At 39.9% G+C, this 24,075-nt stretch overlaps 1 protein-coding gene and 1 long non-coding RNA gene across 9 annotated transcripts in view; both read right to left on the minus strand.

The window, feature by feature from the left end:
- Window positions 1–6,408: 6,408 nt before the first annotated feature.
- The window catches only part of LOC124254202 (coronin-2B-like), a 128,169-nt gene continuing 110,502 nt past the window's right edge, over window positions 6,409–24,075 (minus strand). For 5 of the 8 annotated variants that reach the window (XM_046688093.1, XM_046688089.1, XM_046688090.1 and 2 more), the window contains 4 exons: window positions 22,705–22,903; window positions 13,201–13,431; window positions 10,647–10,745; window positions 6,409–7,886 (listed from right to left, as the gene is read on the minus strand). In XM_046688093.1, coding sequence (XP_046544049.1) covers window positions 7,740–7,886; window positions 10,647–10,745; window positions 13,201–13,431; window positions 22,705–22,903 — 676 coding nt within the window. In that variant the 3' untranslated portion in view covers window positions 6,409–7,739. The remainder of the gene's footprint in view (window positions 7,887–10,646; window positions 10,746–13,200; window positions 13,432–22,704; window positions 22,904–24,075) is intronic. The other 3 variants (XM_046688095.1, XM_046688094.1, XM_046688096.1) reach the window with 3 other exon arrangements.
- On the minus strand, window positions 23,127–23,452 carry LOC124254203. Its single transcript, XR_006892415.1, has 2 exons — window positions 23,361–23,452; window positions 23,127–23,295 (listed from the first exon to the last, which is right to left on the minus strand). It is a non-coding gene; the product is annotated as an uncharacterized LOC124254203 (long non-coding RNA).

A 24,075-nucleotide genomic window follows, 5' to 3' on the forward strand; every position in this document is an offset into this window, starting at 1 on the left:
CAAAGTATAAGTAATTATTACTTAATTATTTAGCAGCACTGGATACAATAAGAGGTAATGATATCACAAACAGGAATTATTCAAGAAGGCTTTGCCTTGTGTTTTCTACAAGCATACATATTTTATTGACGAGGTAATTAATCTACTGCATAAAGGGCATCCTCGTCAATCCAGGAAATAATATCTCCATTTTAGTTGAAAAAATACTCTGAGATATATTCGTAACTATTGCTTTGATTCAGTGAGTCAGTTAGGTTTTAGCTGCTTTCACCAATATTCCAGCGATATCACATCAGGGAACACCAGAAAAGGGTTCATACATTGTACCCATGCCGGGACTTGAACCGACTCTCGGTGTGACCAGCAGACACTTTAACCACGAGGCTACCCTACCATCACTAGTCTGGTGGGACTGAAACTATGCTGAGAAACACACTTAAATCACAAGATTGACACAAGCTGAATATCACCCAGTTCTTGCACAATGTTTAAAATAAACCAGTTTGTGTTTCTTTGTTTAACGCCCCATTCAGCAATATTCCAGCCATATGATGTTGATTATTAATGATTCAGTCTGGACCAGACGATCCAGTGATCCGAGCTGTAGGGTACATTGAGTCAACCAAGACCGACCATCCAATCCACTAAGTCGCCTGTTACGACCAGCGTAGATCGTTCCAGACCTATATTTTTACCCACAAACCCCAGGTGTTCCTGTGACTGGAGGCTAAAGATTCAGGATATCTATTTAAATAGCATGGTGATGTAATACCCTGGAGTGCCGAGGATGCTTGAGAGGCAGCTGGCAGGATATACTGTAACATTGGGATTATTGTAACATTATGGTTGTTACTGCTGCATAACACACACATAGCATTAAGACAAACATGGCTGATCAGCATGTTGATATACGTCGCTATAACGCCTCCCAGAACACCGCACAGGTAACGTGCAGCAGTGAATTTTGAAAAAATTAAAAACATTTTTGCTAACTCCCCAAAAAGCACCTCCATTACAAATACAAAGTAAGTTTAGCTTTATCTTCACATTTCTTAAAAATGAATTTTATTTCTTGTTTTACGGATTTTTGTCCTCAGAAAACCTAAAGGCAGGAGGGGAATTTTTTTTAAAAATAATCACCAGTAAAATTCCTTCTAAATACTCAAAGTATTTTACTTTTGGCATTTTATGAAGTGTATATGGGGCCCCCCAAAAATAATCTAAAAACATTTTCTTGTAAGTTTACATTTTAGTCCCATAAAAACATTAGGATTATATTTTTGGAGCGGGTAAAATTTATTTATATTTTTTTTCTTATTCTTAAAACAAAAATGACAGGCGGATCCGTAAAACAAGAAATAAAATTGGTCTGTCCTTACCTGTATTTCATCCATCCTCCTCCCTACATACCACAGGAAATATATTCATCCAATTTATATAGGATTTCACCGAATATTGTGGAAAATATTTCAGAGAATGTTATTAATAATGGATGCAACATGCTGATCAGAAAATTTACAATGTAGACACATGCAGACTAGATTTTTATACATGCAAAAAAACAGAAGCAAACTAGCAGAAACCTGCCGCAGACCCAATCTGGAATTAAACATGCTTGATCAGGGCTCCCATACATATCAAACAGGCCCTGAAACTGAATTCAGCGGTGAGAATTAATCTCGACCTTATTTGGAAACTGGGCCCTGAACAAGCATCTGTATCAGGTTCCCCTTCAGTACCATGATTGCATATTATCAAATTGCACTTTACATTCTACTCTCACAAAGGCAAGGTTTTACTCAAGGCAGTTCGTGAAATAACGTGTCCAATTTTTCTGTAAAAATATTAAATTTCTATTTCATGTACAAATATTTTCCTGATTTACACAGGTATATATTCCGAACAAAAAGGTCCCTGATCATGAATATTTTGGGATGATTTGTTTACGTCATTAAAATATCCTTACCTCTGTTCATGACTACTTACTTTTTTGTTCAGTATATATACCGCTTTTGCTTTTAAGTGGCAAGAATAAAGTTTAAAAACTAAACAGCATTATTTCAATTTGCATAACGTAACCTTTCATAGTGGCAAAACAGCAACTTCATTGACAGAACAATTTTTTCAAAGTGATAATGTGTCAGACATAATCGTTGTTAGCTCACTGGTCCTTACACACTACGTTGCTTCCTTACCCAATCGTGGTTGTGTACGCCATGACAGTCAGTTCTGTGAGCCTGATCAATGTCTGTCCTTGATGTCCAGATGTTAATTTTCGGGGGACATTGCAGAAGAGTTAGTATTACGCCACACTCAGCAATATTCCAGCTATATGGCGGCAGTCTGTAAATAATGGAGTGTAGAGCAGACAATCCAGTGATTAACAGTATGAGCATCGATCTATGTGAGTGAGTGAGTGAGTGAGTGAGTGAGTGAGTTTGGTTTTACGCCGCTTTTGGCAATATTCCAGCAATATCACGGCGGGGAACACCAGAAATGAGCTTCACACAATGTACCCATGTGGGGATTCGAACCCGGGTCTTCGATCTATGTGACTGGGATACGGTGACAAGTGAACGAGCCTGACCACCCGATCCCTTTAGTCCCCACTGCAGAACACTCAGGGCTTGGGCATCATATGGACACTGGTTATTGTTTTTGAGAAACAATCGCAAAACCAGATAATTCTTAAATTCAACGTTTAAGCCAAAATATTATTACCACCTACCGATTCCCTCACAAAGCTGCATGTATTCATGGGCAATAAAGGAAATAGTGTAAGGAACCAATGAAATACTAACGAAGATCCGACTTTGGCGTTCGTCTACTGCAGCAATACAACACAAATACAAAATGACCCAAAATTACCGAATCACGTGACTCTGTGAGTCCTATAACAAACATGCTTCTGCGAGAATGGAAAGAGCAATGTAAGGATTATCATAAACAACAGCAACAAGATTGGTATCTACAAACAAGGGATAATCTGTACAATACAACTTTGGATGGTTGTCGATTTTGAGGTTTCGGTAAAATTTAATCATTCGCAAAATTTCATTTTGCATATGTCTCCAGAAACTAAATACAAGCTATGGTCACATTTTCAAGTCCTACAAGCCATACACCATGGTGAAACCAATAAGAATGGCCATATCATGGATGAGGATAAGATCCAAACAGGACCATGATCCTGTGGCAGTGAAGGGACGCAACTCCACATGGTGAATTACAACACCTCAGACCACTTTGAGGGAGTAAGTGAGTAAAATTTTACGCCGCTTTTAGCAATATTCCAGCAACATCACGGCAGCGGACACTAGAAATGGGCTTCACACATTGTACCTGGGTCTTCCACATGACGAGTGAATGCTTTAACCTCTTCATGACCCTTCCTTCAATGAAAGCTTTAAGAAACTTAATCATTAATTTACAGATTATGAAATGGTACATTTGTGGCAATAGTGTTAACATGGGTAATAGTTTACCATTGTGGCCTTTTCAGAATATTGCTGTATAATGTTCCCACTCAAGTGCAGAATTTCATCAAATGTTGAATTCCAGTTAATACCAAATGCAATTTGTCTTTGAACACAGATAAAATTTTACCGAATCCCAGAATGATTATTGAATCTATTGCTCTTAAAAGTGTCCAGAAAAAGTGTAATATATACCACAAACAACATAGATTGTCGGGAGTTACCTCCCCTGTGCAAGGCATATAATCAGTGTAGCATGGAATGATCAATCCATAATGGCTATTCATGTCAAAGTGACAGCAAGTGTTCAATTCTCCTGCTCATGGAAACAAAACAATCATATTATTTTCCTGCCAAATTATATTCCTTGTCGATGTTTTAAATAAAGTTTCTTAAATCCTTGTATTGTTACCTTTTGATGAATTCATATTGTGAGATAGTCACTGTCCAAATGTTATATTTTTCCAGTTATTGTTGTGACACTTCAATCAGCTGACTCACCATGTTTACAACCCCATCTGACACAATGAACTCTTCCTAAACAATGTGTCGACCATTCCTATTTAGGCTTCAGAGGGTAGCAATGAGCACTAAGTACGGATGCCAAGTGATAGTGTTTATATACAAGAGTTAAAGTGATAAATACAGGTTTTGTACATGTAATTGCTCTACTTGGATATTCTGATTTAAAAACAAACCAACCAAGATTCCTTTAACAGGAGTTAAAAAAACAAACAACATATATATGATACCAATCATAAACATCAACAGATTATCACTGTATACATAACAATGTCTTCTGTGATCTCAAAAATATTCATTTTGAACAGACTGTAGCATTTCTGACACTGGTTGACAGCAGATATCCACTAAAATAGTGAATGCAGGTATTTGCACTATCAAAATAGTTCATTTATGAAATCTGTAACTATCTGATTCGAGAACAAGTCTACTACAAATCTACCTTACAGAATTGGGAGAGTATTGTAACAGAAAATATATAGATTGACTCAAACAGTTTTATAATTTGACATAAAACATATTTTGTCTGTGCTCTTTGCTGTCTAACTGAAAGTCAATCCATCATAATTAAAGACACATTGTGCAATGGAAACATCACAGACTGGTTAACTCCTGTCTTTGAGCTGGGACACCTTTATGATGTGTAGTATTAGCCAGCAGAAACTGGATGTTATATGGACAATATCTTTGCAGTGTAAGGGTAAAAAGTAATATACCATTGGGGATTTTTATCCTTTTATCAGATAATCATGGCTGATATATCTGCCATGAAGCCATACAAAGAAAGTTTACAGAACACTTCAACACAAGAAGGACACGGAAAAGACAACTACAATCTTCTCTCGATTCACGATTTAAAGCACTAGTAACACTGCAGCCATTTTGATCACAATCAGTCGCCTCGTGAGACAAACACTTCACAAAAGGCAAAACGGAAAGAGATTTACTGATATATTTTCTGAACAAATTCTCGTAACAAAATCTACCTTGTATCACTAAAAACAAACAGTAACAGTATGTACAGAAACACCTGTCTAGGAGTTCAGGAAGCGTCCAATCATTTGCAGCAAGCACGGGGCAATAGTGAGAGTCTGGCTTCACGTCACAGCTTACAGGTATAAAGCATAAATATTAACAAAAAATAACGTTTTACAAATCTTTCAGATCATTGTACCGAGATATTCAGTAACATGTAAGTAGTAGTGGAGTGTGTAGTTGTGATGCCAAATTCTTCATAACTGAAACATTTAGGTTCCTCAAATTGTCATTTGGGAATAAAAGTGTGTGAATGAGTTTAATTTTACACCGCTTTTAGCAATATTCGAGCAATATCACGGCAGGGGACACCAGAAATGGGCATCACACATTGTAACCATGTGGGGAATCGAACCTGGGTCTTTGGCGTGACGAGCGAACGCCTTAACCACTCGGCTACCCTACCGCGCCCCCCCACTTAAAAATATGCTGTGATTCAAGAGAGCAAAGTTCAATAACCTTCCAGGTGAACTTTAATCAATGTCAGCAAAGGGCCAACGGAAATACTGAGATATTTACACTCTGATAATGGAGAAGAGATTTGAAAATTTTAATATAAATTGTATATTTATATACTTATCATATCTCATGATTTGCACTTCTCTCTCTGGTTGATCTCAGATTACCCGAAGTGATGACAGGTTCTCCTGAACCTCTCTGACTAGCATAGTACCTCTACTAGGCATCATCGCTCCCAAAAGTGGCATAGTGCTCCTGAACCTCTTGGCTTACTGAGCAATGTGGTGCAAGCAACCCTCGCATACTAGGAAAACAGGCAAGTTACCTTGCTTCACCACGATTTATCAGAGTACCCCCGTAATTACGACTAGTAATCAGGGCCGCACCTGCTTCGAGACAGCCCCCCAGACCCCATCACGAAGAGGGGAAAAGGAAACTGAATCGGAAAACACACAAGTTTAACGTTCAGTACCAAAACATCATCACATGACTTCCACTACTTACCACAGTTAGGTCACAAAGGTGTGCTAAGGTACTTAGGAGCTTGAACTCTACGAAATCCATAAGGAAATCGGGAAGGACTCACTACACTGATGCCATTGCTCCATGGAGTAGAGGTCAGCATGCGAGATTGTCGAACACTTCTACATCCGTAGGAAGCAACGACAAGGTAGGTCAATAACTACCAAGGTCACTACGTGCGATGGTTAGATCGAACCCATTGACTTACTAAGCACAATTGCTCCCAGGGACCGGGACTCCTGAGCAATGTGGTGTTACAGTCACTACAACCAATCAGAGCGGCGCGTCTCTGTGACGTCATATGAGGAATAGATATGAGGGCCGATGCAGAATTCATGTACATTTCAGGGGGTAAATTATCTTGTTTACAAGTTTGTATAAATCTGAAATCGTGACAACTGCTGTAAAAACATTATTTTTTAAAAATGAGTATCCAATATCTTTCCTGTCTTTTTCCTGTGATTTATTCTGAAAGCAGTTCTTGAAGCCAGCAAACATTCTTAATATACAAGATGCTGTTGAGCCGTTTTCACATGCACTGAGCTTAACAGGAGTTCTATATGTTGTATTATGTCAAAACACCTGAAACAGTTCACATGACAAAATATTGATGTTTGTATGGTATCACGGAGCTTCATTACAGAGGAACGCCTACATCTCAGCCCATCATGGAGTCGAATGATTTTTCCAAGTGAATCACATCCCTGATCATCTCTCACCAGATGACCTTGACCTTCACACTAAATGCACTTGACCTTCGTATCCAATGATCTTGACCTTCAAAACCAATGACCTTGATCTTCACACTTTAACCTTGACCCACTTTAACCTTGATCCACATGGTCGAAAAGGCACAAGTACAATTTTCAAGTAGCTACCCACACAGGCCAGAAAACAATGACTTTCCCACAGATAACTCGCATGAAACCGACAAACCAGATTACATTCTCAACTCAAATATTCTGCTATTTGAAAGGTAGCCAAATGAGGGCCTGTCCATGTCATGATTCCAATTATTATGTCTTTGAGCATTCACAAAGCGGACCAGTGTATGTGTTGTGACCCTAATGGCCAAGGTGTACTTTTCAAAACATTTGCAATCACGTTCTGTCCTACAAGTACAAAACAAAAATAATTTTCGGTGATTCTACAGTGTCTGAAGCATGTACGAACTGCTCATTATGATCACACTTCTCTAATGTCGGTTCTCCAAAGCTGGATCGGTATCCATAGCCTGTGTCAAGTCTTAAGCAAGTCTAAGATTCAAACCTCATGATGTTGGGACAACAAAACCCTGAATGACATTAGAAAGCAACAAAATTGGATATGGAAAGTAAGATTAACAAGGTGGACATGACAGAGTTGATTATAACAGAAAGTCATTACAAAAGTCCCTTGGTATCTATAACAGGAGTTGACAGCTCATTATCCAATCAACAGTTGATGAGAGGATGGTTTAGTGAATAATAAATGCCACGCCCTTTTCATGATGGTGAACCTGCCCACCATCTCCGTGACATCACAAAGGCAACAAGTCTTTCAATAACTGATTCGTCAGCATCATCAGAATAAACGTAACCCAGGAAGTAAATCTACCCGATATATGATTTGATGTTCACTAGCATCCCTTGGGAAACATCCATACTGACAGATACAGTTCCTACGTGATCTTTACGTTTCCATGGAAATAACATGTTTGTGGAATTCAGACACATCTCCCATGAATCAACAGTTACTCTCGCCCTGATCTCCGCTTCCGGTGCGGAGTCTCTGCACCTCGTCTTCGAGCTGCGTGATCCGCTTGTCTTTCAACCGGAGCTGCTCCTTCAGACTGTTCAGCTCCTCTTGCTGCCGGAAGTAGGCTTTCTTCAGCTGAAAATACAGCATCAGATTGGTTGACACGACTGTCATTGTGATTGGCTAATGCAACTATGGCTGTGATGATTGAAATGTCAGTTTGTATGACCTTGACTGATTGGACAATGAAACACTGACTGTGATTGGCTAATGAAACCATGGGCTGTGATTGTGTACCATCACACAGTATATAACCTTGACTCTGATTGGATAATGAATACTGATTGTAACAGCTCATATCGCACTGGTTTATAGATGTATCTAGGCATGGTTTTCAAACCTTTGAAAATGTTCATATCTATAGAAAGTTTACATTGACATTGACCGCTTAATGCAATAAATGAAAACGTAAAATGAAAACTAAAAGATCACCGAACTGTGATTGAACATAGGGATAGTCTCAAAACCTTTGAAGAATTTTACATAAAATTACTATCGACTAAAAATAAAATGATTGCTTTATTCAAACTTAGGGATGGTCTCAAAACTTTTTTAAAGTATTTTAAATACTAGTACATACAAATGAGTGAGTGAGTGAGTGAGTTTTAGTTTTACGCCGCACTAAGCAATATTCCAGCTATATGGCGGCGGACTGTAAATAATCGAGTCTGGACCAGACAATCCAGTGATCAACAGCATGAGCATCGATCTGAGCAATTGGTATACGATGACACGTGTCAACCAAGTCAGCGAGCTTGACCACCCGATCCCGTTAGTTGCCTCTTACGACAAGCATGGGTTACTGAGATCAATATTCTAACCCGGACCATCATGGGTCACATACAAATGAACATGTCAGTGTTTGATTCACTCCTAATATCCAACACTGGACATTTACTTTTTCATATAATAAAACCAAATACTCATTCTCATGCCCGTTAGTACATCACTCAGGTCATTATTCATAAAAAAGGTGTCATCCAGGTGTCATGTAACAATACAAATAAATACACATTTTAGTTGCAAGCTCAGTAACCTGGCAACTGATTCTCAATCCAAACATTCACTTCCATACTGTCAAAAATGTTCATACCATATCTGACAGAATTTTGCACAGCTTCCATTTTCAACATGCAAATGATTTCTCAACTATTTGTCACAAATGTTAAGAGTACAAGGAAATAATCCCAAAGAATCTCGCCTCAGCAACATCCTCAGGATGCCGACACACACTGAGCTATTAGTATCATGCCAGACGGTTAATTCAACAGTTTGTCCACCTTAGACACTTTAGGATTTTGTATACACTGCTTTCCACCATTAACTGACTGACTGACTGAGTTTGGTTGTACGCCGCTTTTAGCAATATTCCAGCAACATCACGGCAGGGGACACCAGAAATGGGCTTCACACATTGTACCCATGTGGGGATTCGAACCCGGGTCTTCGGCGTGACGAGCCAACGCTTTAACCACTAGGCTACCCCACTGCCCTTTTCCACCATTAACCCCGTTACAGGGTACACGTGATGTAGTTGCTATTTATAACCAACCAATCATATAACAGCCTGATTCAAGTCAGAGGGAAACCAGAAAGTTTGTTTTGTTTAACAGTTACACGATAGCAGTCTGTCATAAAATCAAGTCTGGATGTGACAATCCTGTGATTGTCATCATGAGCATCGATCTACGCGATTGGGATACGATGACGTGTTTCAATCAAGTCAGCGAGCCTGGCCACCCGTTAGTCACCTCTTACGACAAGGATGGGGATAAGGCCTACCGCTCATCTCTACACAAATTCTGGGGACCAATTCTAACATGGATCCTCACTGGGAACAATCATTGGTTTCTTGGGACCAGTTCTAATCTAAATCTTCATTTTAGATAGCACTCCGATCATATCGAATAAATGACAATTTCTCTACCTCAACCAGAGCCTTGCAGATGTCTTACGTTAAAATCAGGCAAAGACAGGATTTGTACAAAATCCATGTACGAGCTGGGCCTCTCTTGTATGAGTAAAACAAGCCTTGATTTCATTACTCGACCAGAAACAGTTACTGCTACACCATGTATCAGCCCCATGTACTCTTGACCCGTGAAGATCTGGGATAGAATTCGTCTTCAGCAACCCATACTTGCCGTAAGAGGTGACTTACGGAATCGGGTGGTCAGGTTTGCTGACTATATGGTTCACACACGTCGTCACATCAAAATTGCGTAGAACGATGCTCATGCTGTTGATCATTGGATTGTCTGGCCCAGACTAGATTATTTACAGACCGCTGCCATATAGCTCAAATATTGCTGAGTACGGCGTAAAACAACAAACCAACCAACCATGTACTCTTGGGTAATGGAGGAAGGACTGACTGACTGACTGAGTTTGGTTTTACGCCGCTTTTAGCAATATTCCAGCAACATCACGGCGGGGGACACCAGAAATGGGCTTCACAGATTGTACCCATGTGGGGATTCGAACCTGGGTCTTCGGCGTGACGAGCCAACACTTTAACCACTAGGCTACCCCACTGCCCAATTGAGGAAGGAAGTGAATATAAACCTGTAAAGTACTGACATCTCCAAAACCAAAGCAAATTACCTAATTTAACATAATAAGCACTTCTACCCAATGTATTTCTTGGTGAAACATCCAGGCAATGATTACACTGATTCTGGTTCCCCCATTTCAACAACTACTTACCATTATATTGATCAAGACAATACTACCCATAACTCCTGAGCAGCAGTCAGTATGAAATAAAAAATTCCACCAATCAGATTTCCTCCTTCAAATTTTTCGACCAATGAGAGCAGGCCCTGCCATACATACCTCTATGTCATTGTGAAAGTTATGGCCGTTATGGTCAGTCGGTGGGCAAGGGGAGATGGTGCTTGGCTGCATATGCCACACTTTTCTCAAGTGGATTTTCTACAAGCCAGAGAAATAGAGAGCGATCGTTGCCATGGTGACAGACTCAAGCAAGCGACAGAACAGTGGGTGATGTAAAGGTTACGGTCGAGCAGAGATGTAAAACATTTGTGTAACATCCTCATTACTATCTACAGTATAATCAAACAATGAAGAAACATTTCCTGGAATTCTCCTGAGGATAATTTTCTTTAATGGAATTATTTTTGTATCTAAAGTTTGACCAATTTCATTACTTCTTCACAGATATTAACCTCTAAAACATCTGAAAGCTGGAGTGAGTGGGTATAGTATTATGCCACTTTTAGCAATACTCCAGATGAGAGACACCAGATGTGGTCTTCACACATTGTACCAATGAAGGGTATCGAGGTGGGAGGTTTGGGGAGGAGAACCAGAAATTAACATAGACTGACTGACTGACTGAGTTTGGTTGTACGCCGCTTTTAGCAATATTCCAGCAACATCACGGCGGGGGACACCAGAAATGGGCTTCACACATTGTAGCCATGTGGGGATTCGAACCCGGGTCTTCGGCGTGACGAGCCAACGCTTTAACCACTAGGCTACCCCACTGCCCAAAATAACATAGAATATACGTCATTAATGTATTGTGTTTTTATCCATTCATCTTTCAGCAGTGAATGTTTCTTTTGGGAAAATGGGTGTGTGAGAGAGATTGTTTTCACTGTTTTTATATAGTTTTTTCAGTTGTGTGAGGGAAGTTGGGGAAGTTGGTGATTTGGGGGAAGATGAAGGATTTGTTTGTTGACGCACTCAGCAATATTCCAGCTATATGGCAGCGGTCTGTAAATAATCAAGTCTAGACGAGACAATCCAGTGATCAACAGCATGAGCATCGATCTACACAATTGGTATACGATGACATGTGTCAACCATTGTCCAAGTCAGCGAGCCTGACCACCCGTTCCTGTTAGTCGCCTCTTATGACAAACATGGGTTGCTGAAGACGAATTCAGACTTGGATTTTCACGGTCGGAAGATAAAGGAGAAATATTTCTAGAAAGTATGGGCTGATTTGTCAAAGGAGTAGTAAAATTGACATATATTTTCAACATTTCTCTTTGGTCAAAACGATATTGTAAACTGCCTTCTTAGTAATTACATTAAAAGGTCAAAATAGAAACTGTATTTTATATTATATTTTACATATATAATATATTTTAAATCTCTGCTCTGTGGGAACAAGATGACAAATCCATACTACAGTTATACACTACAACAGGTAATGGTGATTCCTGGAAACACTCACAAACTGTCTACAGGAAAAACATAGAATTTCCCCGGGCTCTGCCACCGAATTTCTTTTTTTCTCGACTCCACTTATTTAACAAAATTTTCAGCATATGTAATATTTTTACCAATGTTATTAAATCAGAGGTGAAATAATTTTTCCACAATTTCTGAAATGTTATAAATTTAGAATATATGAAAATTTAGAAAATATCCAGTGTCCCCTTGAACATCAAATAGTCAATTTTGAATAACTTTGAATTGAATTTTGGATACATAATGCTGTAATATTTAATACAAAACTGCCATATCAAAATTGAGATAATCAAATTTTAAAATCAGTAAATTATCAGTTAATTCTACATGATAACAAGACAATAAAAAGTCTTTTGTATCATGATAAAATTTACCACACAAAGACAGTTTGTGAGAAAATGCAATGTCAGCAATATCTCCACTCTTTACAAGATTAATTCCTAAATAAAAAGAAAATAACAAAGCAAAAACAAGAACAAAAGAATTACTCAAACTAAAGCTGAAACAGAACACATTAGAACCATATGTGTATATGTGCATATGCATGTGTTTGTTAATTTCGTTACAATTATGCATATATATTCATAGTAATTTCCATAAGTCATTAATATGCTGATATAGATAAGCAGAAAGTGATACATAATACTGGTGTATACAGAGAGCTATATACTAGCAGGGATATATCGATATATATCCTTAAGCATTTCGGTGTTAGTTTATTTTGCTAGGTAAATATATTAATTAACGATTGGTTCCTGATTAAACATGCCCAGAGTACCACTGAACACAGACACCTTCCCAAACTAAATTGTGAGTTAACTGTTTTTCGCGAGCTGTAATACAAAGGCTACTTCCAGCACCTAGGTTTTCGTATATCTATATGTTTATCAAACCTCCTCCCAAAGCAATTTTGGTTTAAAAAAAATAAATCATATTTCCGTCTAACTTAAAAAAGCTGAATGAGCCATAAGCTTGGAAAACCTCTCAGCTTCATCTGAGATGTTAGTGTCCATCATGTTGCCATGGCAACCGCCCGGCCATTGTGGCGGTGGACAAGAATATTAGGCTGATATTAGGTCCAGTACACTGGAGGCTAACAGGGCTCTATGTTATGTCATGCTGAAGGGCGTGGCTATGGGCGTGGCTATGACTGACATGCACTTACGTTGCTTTGTGACTGCGGGGACGCCTCCCCAATGACTAGCTTAGCAAGACTGTTGTACGAGGATGCGGCTATTGTCGGGGAGGAATTGGACGAAAGGGGGCGTTTTCTTCGCTGATATGCTTCATTTGTCCTCCATTCTGTGACATCTGACTCTACACTGTCATTCCCCGGCAAGGGAAATAACTCTAATCTGCTCACATCACTGTGTGGCTTGAAGGGAGATAACCCTTGCTAGAAAGCAGAGGCAAGCACAAAGCAATGAGAAAATATTCATTCAAACCTTGAACAAGAGATCACTAAATTTGTGTTTATTCAAGACAATACTATGAAATGATAGAATGATTTCTTTTTGACTCCTTCTAGAAATAAGATCTTGTGAGAAGAATACTCCCAATATCATGCCTTCCAAAATGCACTGTCCTTCAATCTTATCTAGACTATTGCATGCTCAATTGTTATTTGCGTTAACATGCCAATGTCAAAATCATGCTGTCCGAAACAAGTTTCATACACTATTTATCTGTTTTAACAACCACATTAGCTAACATCAATACAAAATGCCTGGATATCTCAGATCAATGTATTTGAAAACCAATTATTTTTCATTTTGATATTACTTATCTTTTAACTGAAATTACTGGCACGAGTGAGTGATTGAGTGAGTGTAGTTTCACGCTGCTTTTAGCAATATTCCAGCAACATTACGTGACACCAGAAATAGGCTTCACACACTGAGACCATGAAGAGAATCGAACATGGGTCTTCTGTGTAACGAGCGATGCTTTAACCACTACGCTACCCCGCCTTACTGGGATGAAAATGGCGTTTTATTTATCAACAACTTCAGATTTACAGTATGCTCCATAAGTTAATGATGAGAACACTTTGACTGTGTTGAGAAGTATTTCAATTGTATTCCAACATGGCTGCTATTAAACATTAGAGGAGAGCAGACCGAGATGCATGCAGCTGTGATAACCAGCGATCAAGGGTATTGGGTGGTAGTAATTAAGTGAGTGAGTGAGTGAGTATATTTCAGCAATGTCACGGAGGGGGGGGACCACAAGAAATGGGCTTCACACATTGTACCCATGTGGGTAATCGAACCCAGATTTTCGGTGTGACGAACGAACGCTTTAACCACTAGGCTACCCCACCGCCCTTCAGAAGGTACAGAAAGACCTGTCGGGATAATCAAGCTGAAAGGGCTACTCTGTGTCAGCATCAGAGGTACAGATAAGCTGCGTATCTGCGTAAATTACACAAATATTTATGTGAATATTCAACTTCTATTATGTCTATAGCGTACAAGTACACTTGAATTTTTGTAAATACTCAATTAATTTGATCTTACATGTGTACACACACAAATGTCAAATCTTAGCTTGCGTACCGGTAGATGGATAAAATAACTGAAAAATATTGAGAGGTTCTATTTCAGCACATGAACTTGGAAACTTGCAGGCTTTCTTAGCGTTTCTGTTACTACAGATCAACTATATATATAACAAACACGTAAACCAACATTTAAATATAAATATATTTTTACAATTAATGGAAAATGTCAAAATACCCAATTAAGTTTGAGTGAGGTGGGTACAATTTATTTGGTTACTGAAAAGAAAAGATACCCAATCGAGATGAACACAAGCGAGTACATAACCAATGACACAAAACGTATCTGTAGCTCTGTAGCATACATAGTCCTGCTGTCGCAATGTTTGTTTGTTTAAATTTCTAATTATTTACAAAAATGTGCTTTGCATGATTAACTCAAATATGCTTCATATCAGGCCATGACTACCAGGAGATTTATGTTGTGGGCTGGAATCTGCCTTTGCTTGGTCTGAACTAGAATCCTAATCTGAGAAACCCTACCCTGTGTGAATGCTATTTAACAGGCAAGTCTGTAAGTCTCCACATTAGATTCAGGGGATTACCGTATATGACCGTCTATAAGCCGAATTTTGAGGACCAAAAAGCAGTCTGTAGAAGGGGGTCGTCTTATCCATGGGTTACGCTTTCATCAAACTTTTTTTCCAGGGGTAAGAAAACAACATCGTATCACTTCGTGTGAACAAAAAACAGAAGATGACTTTTTCAGTAGAGACGTCAAATTTGCAATTAAACATCACTAGACAAGGTTATTTACCTTTTAAGTTCTAAGTTGTTTTTGCTGGGCATTGTATTATTTGCAGGGATTAAGATTACCGTGTGTATCTGAGCCGGAAATAGCAATCAGCTGTGCACATGTTTCCCGGCGATCAAGTTCAAACATGCACAGATAATATAACGGGACGAATTCTGACGCAGTCATCAGTAAAATATAATATTGTGGGCTGGAGTCTCCCCTGTATTTAGCCCTAACTAAACAACAGGTATCAGGAATATTGAAGAAGCTAGGCCTCTGTCTTGCTTTTCAGTGAAAGAACATGACATTCACATGACTCAATATGATCAACTGTTTGATAAAGAAGACACAAAACCTGACACTGGGCCAACGTATTCATAATTATCATACTTAGATTAAATTGCAATAAAACCTCCAGCATCAACCATTGTAGTTCTGGATTATATCAAAACAATCCTCTGACGGATGAAGAAGACAGCATCCTTGGCAGTTTTAATGGAGGGACAAAGGCAATGGTAATTTTCAGACCATGACCTTGAGACAACCTTGACCTTTGAAATGATTGGTTGAAGTGTTTTTGTTTGTTTTTTAATGACAGCACTAAACAATATTTCAGTTCTTTGATGGCAGCCCACATAATGTAGTCTGGACCAGACAATCCAGTGATGCCATAATAATGTTGCAGCTATTGCTGCTGATGAAAATCAGAACAAGATGACAGCATGGATGATCAGAGACCATTTCAAGAATGAGGTCAGCTTAAACATCTATTCCAGATCGTCAATGGTTGATGCTAGAGGACAAACAACACCATGACTCAATGACAAACACCAAAGGCTACAAAACACTATCATTTAATGGCTAACACTAGAGGCAAGATAACACCGTGATTCAATGGCTGACAATACAGTCTACACAACACCGAGACGACAGTCATGCAGGGTACGATGTGCAGCAGTGCGGTGTGTTCTGGGTCTAGAGAACCGCTGACAATACTGGCACTGTTAGTCTGTATTAAGTCTTTGGAGAGAAACATGGTCTGTCAGGTTGTCGAAATGTCACACTGCCTGACCTAGGGCAGTTTAACAACCACTAAGATACTTAATACAGATGTCCACTAAGATCTCTTTGTGCAGGAGGGCCCAGAGCTTGTTGAAAAAAGTGATGTTAGTGGCAAGAATACCATCAATCCAGTCACCAAGACTGAAAATAGTGAGTGAGTGAGTGAGTTTAGTTTTACGCCGCTTTTAGCAATATTCCAGCTATATCACGGCGGGGGACACCATAAATGGGCTTCACATATTGTACCCATGTGGGGAAACGAACCCGGTCTTTGGCGTGACGAACGAACGCTTTAACCACTACGCTACCCCACCGCCCCGACTGAAAATAGTACTTTACTAAGATCACTTTGTGAAGGACCCACATTTTGTCAAACCATGTCAAGTCATCCTTCAACACTAACAACAGTTGTTACCTGAGATCTCTTTGTGCACGTGGCCCAGAGCAATGTTCAATACAGTGATCCTTGTGCTATGACAGCCATAAGTCCTTCTTTAAGGAAACTTACAACAGCATATCACTAAGGTCATTTTGTGCAGCGGGGCCAGGGATATGTTCACAAATGAATTGCAAGTCATATTCTTCTAAAGAGACTTACAATAGTTGATCACTTATCTGGCTTTGTGTAGGTGAGCCCAGGAACATGTTCACAAAGTGATCTTAGCACTATTACCCACTAAGATATGTTATATTTGGGATTACACTTTCTCAGTAAAGTACAGATTCTAGTACTTTTGTTAGGTTGAGTCCCATTTGGGATTCGAACCCAGACTCTCAGAGTCTGGCACCTAGTCAGCCGTCTTACCCACTCAGCTGTGGAAACTGCAGAGGCTGAGTGGGTTAGATCGCCCAAAGAAGGTTCTAGAATCTGTACCTTATTGATAAAGTGTAATCCTAAATATAATGTGTTACACCTGAAAACTGTCTAAACGGTATTGTGTACTCATTAGTTCAAGTCTTCAAAGAGTGTTACAACCGTTGAAGCACTAACATCCGTTTGTGTATGTGAGCCGAGAACTGTATTCATGATATCAGTGCTTCAGCAATTATATGACAGATAATTTGTGTTATGTCATTATCTGTTTCCACTATCGCCCCTTCCCCTCCCATTGATTGTTCCTTAACCATTTGTGTTCATAAATGAGAAAAATGAAATGAAATTTGTGAAGTGTGCCTGCAAGTGAAGCCTTTACCCATCGAGACGAGACTATCGTCATTTCTGTTTCAACTGTGGTCATTACCCCTATCAACAACTAGCATCCCTGAGCATTTGTGTTCATAAATGAGATAAATGAAATGAAATTTGTGAAGTGTGCCTGCAAGTGACGCCTTTACCCATCGAGACGAGACTATCGTCACTCCTGTTTCAACTGTGGTCATTACCCCTATCAACAACTAGCATCCCTGAGCATTTGTGTTCATAAATGAGATAAATGAAATGAAATTTGTGAAGTGTGCCTGCAAGTGAAGCCTTTACCCATCGAGATTTCGTGGTCATTACCCCCCCCTATCACTATCGTTCATAAATGAGATAAATGAAATGAAATTTGTCCTGTTTACAACTGTATGTCATTACCCCTATCAACAACTAGCATCCCCGAGAATTTGTGTTCATAAATGAGAAAATGAAGTGAAATTTGTGAAGTGTGCCTGCATGTGTCATCCTTACCCTCACGTTCACCTGTTCATGCAGAAAAAGAAATAATTGGTCAATGCTTTCGGAAAGCCAGGTTGATCATGATCTGTGTTTGTTGTTTTGTCGTTGAACGATGCATTCAGCAATATTCCAGCTATATAGCTGCAGTCTGCAAATAGTCCAGTCTGGACCGGACAATCCAGTGATCAACAACATGACCATCGATCTACGCAATTGAGACACGATGATATGTGTCAACCAAGTCAGCGAGCCTGACCACCCAAACCCATTAGTCGCCTCTTGCAACAAGCACGGGTTACTGAAGACTGACTGACTGAGTTGGGTTTTACGCCGCTTTTAGCAATATTCCAGCAACATCACGGGGGACACCAGAAATGGGCTTCACACATTGTACCCATGTGGGGATTCGAACCCGGGTCTTCGGCGTGAAGAGCCAACGCTTTAACCACTAGGCTACCCCACCACCCCTTTTTACTGAAGACCAATTCTTCACAGGTTAATGATCTGTGTCGCATGCTGAACTGCTGTACGAATGACTTAGTCGGATTATCGCGTAGCACACAACCACTGTTCTTGCCACAGAATTGCTGCAGTATAGATCTGTTGAGAGCAGGGACCAGAGTGCTGTTGTACAAAATGATCTTAGCGCTAAGGTGGTTGTAACTCCCATAGACTTACATAGACATACAACAGTCTTAGCTCTAAGTTTCCTTTGTACTCCTAGATTTTCGAAGCTCTCTCAGCGTTAACTTACGACTATCGTAGCTCTAAGAGTGTTTTGAAAATATGGACCCAGCCCCCTGATCCACAAACTGTTCTCAGCTCCAAGATGATCCAAACTCCCACACTTAAACTAAGGCTTACAATAGTTGTGATGCTAAGATCGAACATAATGTGAGAAAATATTGTTTTGACTCATTGACTCAGACCACCAAATTCTCTTTAGGAAGCTGTTACAAGCAGGCAAAATATTTGGACCCATGCCCAGAAATCGGTCGAGGACAACAATGAGAATTATTTTCAAGAATATAATTAAAAAAATATTAGTAATCTACTTTTCCAAACCACATCTTATTATTCACAACACCAAAATGAAAAATCTTATTAATAAGTAACTGTCTGTAGTTTGACTGGAAACTCGTCTTTATTGATGATTACTAATTATCAGGTATGTCTTCAACTACAAAAATATAATTTTCATATTTGGTAGAAAAACAGTGCAATGAAATAAGAGTGGTGGTTAATGAAACGTTGGAAGAGATATAACGTGAATTTCATAACATTTCCCATGATTCTCTGTGATCTGCATAAACCTCCATCATGTATCCTCCATCCTCGATAATCTCCAGGGTATACGTTCCGATAAATCTCCACTATACCCTGGATGCATCTACGTCTCGGCCTGATGATCTAATTACCTCCCTTGGTTGGCTTTTTTATCCAATCAGGTGTCTACGCTGGGAAGTTGAGCGTACCAATCACAACTCACTTTCGCTTTTAAACTATCTAACCGATTAAACTTGGCAACACAATAATATATTGGCAGAGGTACTCTGAAAGAGGTAGAAGGAGTTTTTGCATATATTTTATAAAGGTTTCGGACCTGTCAATTTGAAATTTCTCCCCAAATCTGAGTCACCCTGCGAACAAACTTTTGCGGCTGCGACCACTATCTTTGTTGACACTGGCAAGCTCGGTTGTAACAGCGGCTTATCTGATTGGCTACTGTGAGAATGCAGAGCCAGCAAAGGGAGGTAATAACATCATCGGGCCGAGCCGTAGATGCATCCAGGTATAGTGGAGATTTATCGGAACGTATACCCTTGAGATTGTTGAGGATGGTATGCTCAGGCGATCGTTGAACAACCAAACACTCCATGATATTATGATATACATAACTGACTTCAGAATATAACAGATGAGTAAAATGAAAAGTGTCTTTGGTTACGTTGACATATTTCAGATTCACAAATTTGAATTAACGATTTCCAACCAAACCATCACAGAAAATAAAGACAATTATCTATATTCCATAAATAGCTATATATATTCTGACTCAATGGCTTCCTGTTGTTGGGAGCAGGTCAAGTCAGTCAGCAACTGTAGAAAACTTAATTATCTTCAGCCAATCAGAGAAGGAGAAATAATTGGTGTGCATATGCAAATCAGTCTCATTAAAATCAGATCTTCCTCCCATATGATATCCCTCTGCATGAGTGAGTGAGTTTTGGTTTTACGCTGCTTATAGCAATATTCCAGCAACATCACGGCGGGGGACACCAGAAATGGGCTTCACACAATGTACCCATGTGGGGAATCGAACCGAGGTCTTCGGCGTGACGAGCGAACGCTTTAACCACAAGGCTACCCCGCTGCCCCTCCCTCTGCATGAACATCTAACAACCCTAACATAAGATAAAGAGTGAGTGAGTGAATAAAATTTTATGCTGCTTTGAGCAATATTCCTGCAATATCAAAGCCCCTACCAGAAATGGGCTTCACACGAGAGAAATTGAACTAGAGTTTTCGGCATGACGAGGGAATGCTATAACCACTAGGCCACCCACCTCCCCATAAGATCCAGAATTTTGTAAACTTACATCAAGCCTTTTAATGTTTCAGTAAAGAAGAGAATCCTTTATCATCAGTATCTCAAAAAATGAACTTAAAAGTCAGTTTCAAATGAAAATGATAAAGGCCATGAATTAAAGAGTTTCAGAAATGTCAAACGCCCTGTCATTTCAGGGCACCATAGCATCTGTAAGAAATATTTACAGTCTGTTCGGATTATCAAATAAGAGCCAAAGATCTGATTTTTTTAGATTGAACGTAGCCCTGCTTTGATTGGCTGTGATGATCTAAGTCTTCTTCAATACAGGATGAAATCATGCTAGAATGTTTTTATTTACTTGGGTTATTTACAACAGCAGTAAATAGAAAATTCTCACTTTCTGGAAACTACTTGAAAGCTAGATGAACGAATGATAAACGTACAATGATCCATTTGTTTGTGGTTCCAGCTACAGGACGGTGGCCTGTAATAGTCTAGTCCAGACAAGACAAACCAGTGGTTGAAATTGTGAGCACCAACGAGGTCCATACAACCAATCTTGTCACTGAGCCTGATCAACCATTAAGTGGCCAGATACAATAAGCACAGGTTTCAGGTTTCAGTTTTATGCCGCTTTCAGCAATATTCCAGCACTATCTCAGTGGAGGATACCAGAAATGGGCTTCACACATTGAACCCATGTTGGGAATCGAACCCGGGTCTTCGGCGTGACGGGTGAATGCTTCCACCACAAGGCTACCCAACTGCCCCATGAGTGAGTGAGCGAGTTGAGTTTTATGTCGCCTTTCGCATTATTCCAGCAATATTACGACGGGACACCAGAAATGGGCTTCACACATTCTACCCATGTGGAGAATTGAACCCGGGTCTTCGGCGTGACAAGTGAACGTTTTAACCACTAGGCTACCCCGACCCCCCAGAATCCACATGAGTGAGTGAGCGAGTTGAGTTTTACGTCGCCTTTCGCATTATTCCAGCAATATTACGACGGGGGACACCACATATAGGCTTCACACATTGTACCCATGTGGAGAATTGAACCTGGGTCTTTCGGCGTGACAAGTGAACGTTTTAACCACTAGGCTACCCCGACCCCCCAGAATCCACATGAGTGAGTGAGCGAGTTGAGTTTTACGTCGCCTTTCGCATTATTCCAGCAATATTACGACGGGGGGACACCACATATAGGCTTCACACATTGTACCCATGTGGAGAATTGAACCTGGGTCTTCGGTGACAAGTGAACGCTTTAACCACTAGGCTACCCGACCCCCAGAATCCACATGAGTGAGTGAGCGAGTTGAGTTTTCCATCGCCTTTTCGCATTATTCCAGCAATATTACGACGGGGGACACCACATATAGGCTTCACACATTGTACCCATGTGGAGAATTGAACCTGGGTCTTTCGGCGTGACAAGTGAACGTTTTAACCACTAGGCTACCCCACCCACCCAGAATCCACATGAGTGAGTGAGCGAGTTGAGTTTTACGTCGCCTTTCGCATTATTCCAGCAATATTACGACGGGGGACACCACATATAGGCTTCACACATTGTACCCATGTGGAGAATTGAACCTGGGTCTTTCGGCGTGACAAGTGAACGTTTTAACCACTAGGCTACTCCACCCCAGAATCCATATTAGAGAGGGTTGCGATGAAACACAGACAGTTGAGGTTCATTTCACAAAGTGATCACAGCACGACAACTGTTATATGTCTTTTTTTAAATTGGGCAGTTACTATAGCAACAATTGAGGAATATCCTGAATATACATGTATGTTGTCTCTTGGGACAAGCACTGAAAATTAGACTGTGTTCGAAAGACTCCAACAAAAACCTGAACAAATCCCATAGCTAACATCACGTATAAAACTTCAGCAACTAGCCTGAAGCTCGAGTCTCGTCTTTCTGGCCAAGTGACAACCAAATTCAGGTAAAAATAAATGAAAGTTCTTCGGACACACTGATTACCCTTTTGTACATTAATTATCGTGAATCCAAGAAGAAAACACTTTAACGTAAATCATAAAAAAGGACTTTTCGGTGAACATTCTTTGTTGCCAATAACATTGTCTCACCTCTGAGTCTGTGCTTGGCAAGCCGTTGGGCGTTGTGGTAGTTGCGGGCACTGTGGGGGACACCGGTGACCACATCTTCTTCTGGTAATGTGAGTTCTGGTCAGCAGGACCTGACTGGGGGGTGTTTTTATTGTTGTTGTTGTTGTTTGTTGTTTGTTCAAACATTGCTCGTTTCTGACTTAAAGAATGAGACGTTTCCCTGGAAACACAAATCAGACAAATTAATAGAAAATATAAATATGGAAATTTATTTGTAAACGTCAACCTAGAAATTAAAACAAATGTATCTTTCGCTGCCATTTTCATTTAAGTTCTCAATGCATTGCTAGTTAGTTGTGTTAGATCGGTAGAAGACTACTGGCAAACAAGGATAAGTTGAGCACCGACCTGACAATTGACCCGTGTTAGCATGTATGAGTGCCGCCCACTGGCGCATGCCATTGTTAACGAAGGGGTCCCAGGTTGTCCTTGATCAAGTGTAGTGCGCCTTGCTACACCGACGTGAGTTTTATGAGCAAGGCATGTGCAGCTACTCGCGGAATCAATTTCATCGTCAAGTAATGCCCGTGCACTAGCCTACATCTGCTCTACCTTTCATGATATGGCTGAAATATTGCCGATGTGACGTTAAATATTAACTCACTCACTCACTCTACCTTTCACAAACCAAATGGGTTTGCTCATTTCGGTGCACCGCCTACTTCTCATAAACGTGTTCTCTGCGCCGGTTCATCTTATTCTTATTTGCCAGAAATATTTAGTCTTTTTTAAAGTCTCCATTTAATTTTGATTATTTAATTTTACTCAATTTGATTTGAAAAGGAGTGTCACTGAGATGGGAGATTCATAAGCTGTGGGAATCTTGAATTGTTTCATTAAGGCTTAAAGCATTATTGTAAGGGCTGGGTGGAAGGGAAAATAATATCGTTTATGGAATGTGGCAAATCTAGACTTCCTTCATTTAGGGCCATAACATTACAGTAAGGGCTGGGAGAAAGGGAAAATAATATTTAGAAAATCTCGACTTGGAAGAAGGGAAATAATATGTGGCTATGACTGGCTGAGATCAGGACCTACCAACACACCAGTGGGCACAGTTTGTGCTATGACTCAGTCAGTTGTTTTAAACCAATAATAGGCCAGTGTAGAATCTGGGCCAGGGTGCCGTTGTACAAAGCGATCTTAGCTCAAAGGTGACCGTAACTCCCATACCTGAATATAGACTTAAGGTAGTCTTAGTGCTAAGGTGACCGTAACTCCCATACCTGAACATAGACTTAAGGTAGTCTTAGCGCTAAGGTGACCGTAACTCCCATACCTGAACATAGACTTAAGGTAGTCTTAGCACTAAGGTGACTGTAACTCCCATAC

This window comes from Haliotis rubra, unplaced genomic scaffold (genome assembly GCF_003918875.1).
Source record: "Haliotis rubra isolate DU_JTF1 unplaced genomic scaffold, ASM391887v1 Scf568, whole genome shotgun sequence".
Lineage (NCBI taxonomy): Eukaryota > Metazoa > Mollusca > Gastropoda > Lepetellida > Haliotidae > Haliotis > Haliotis rubra.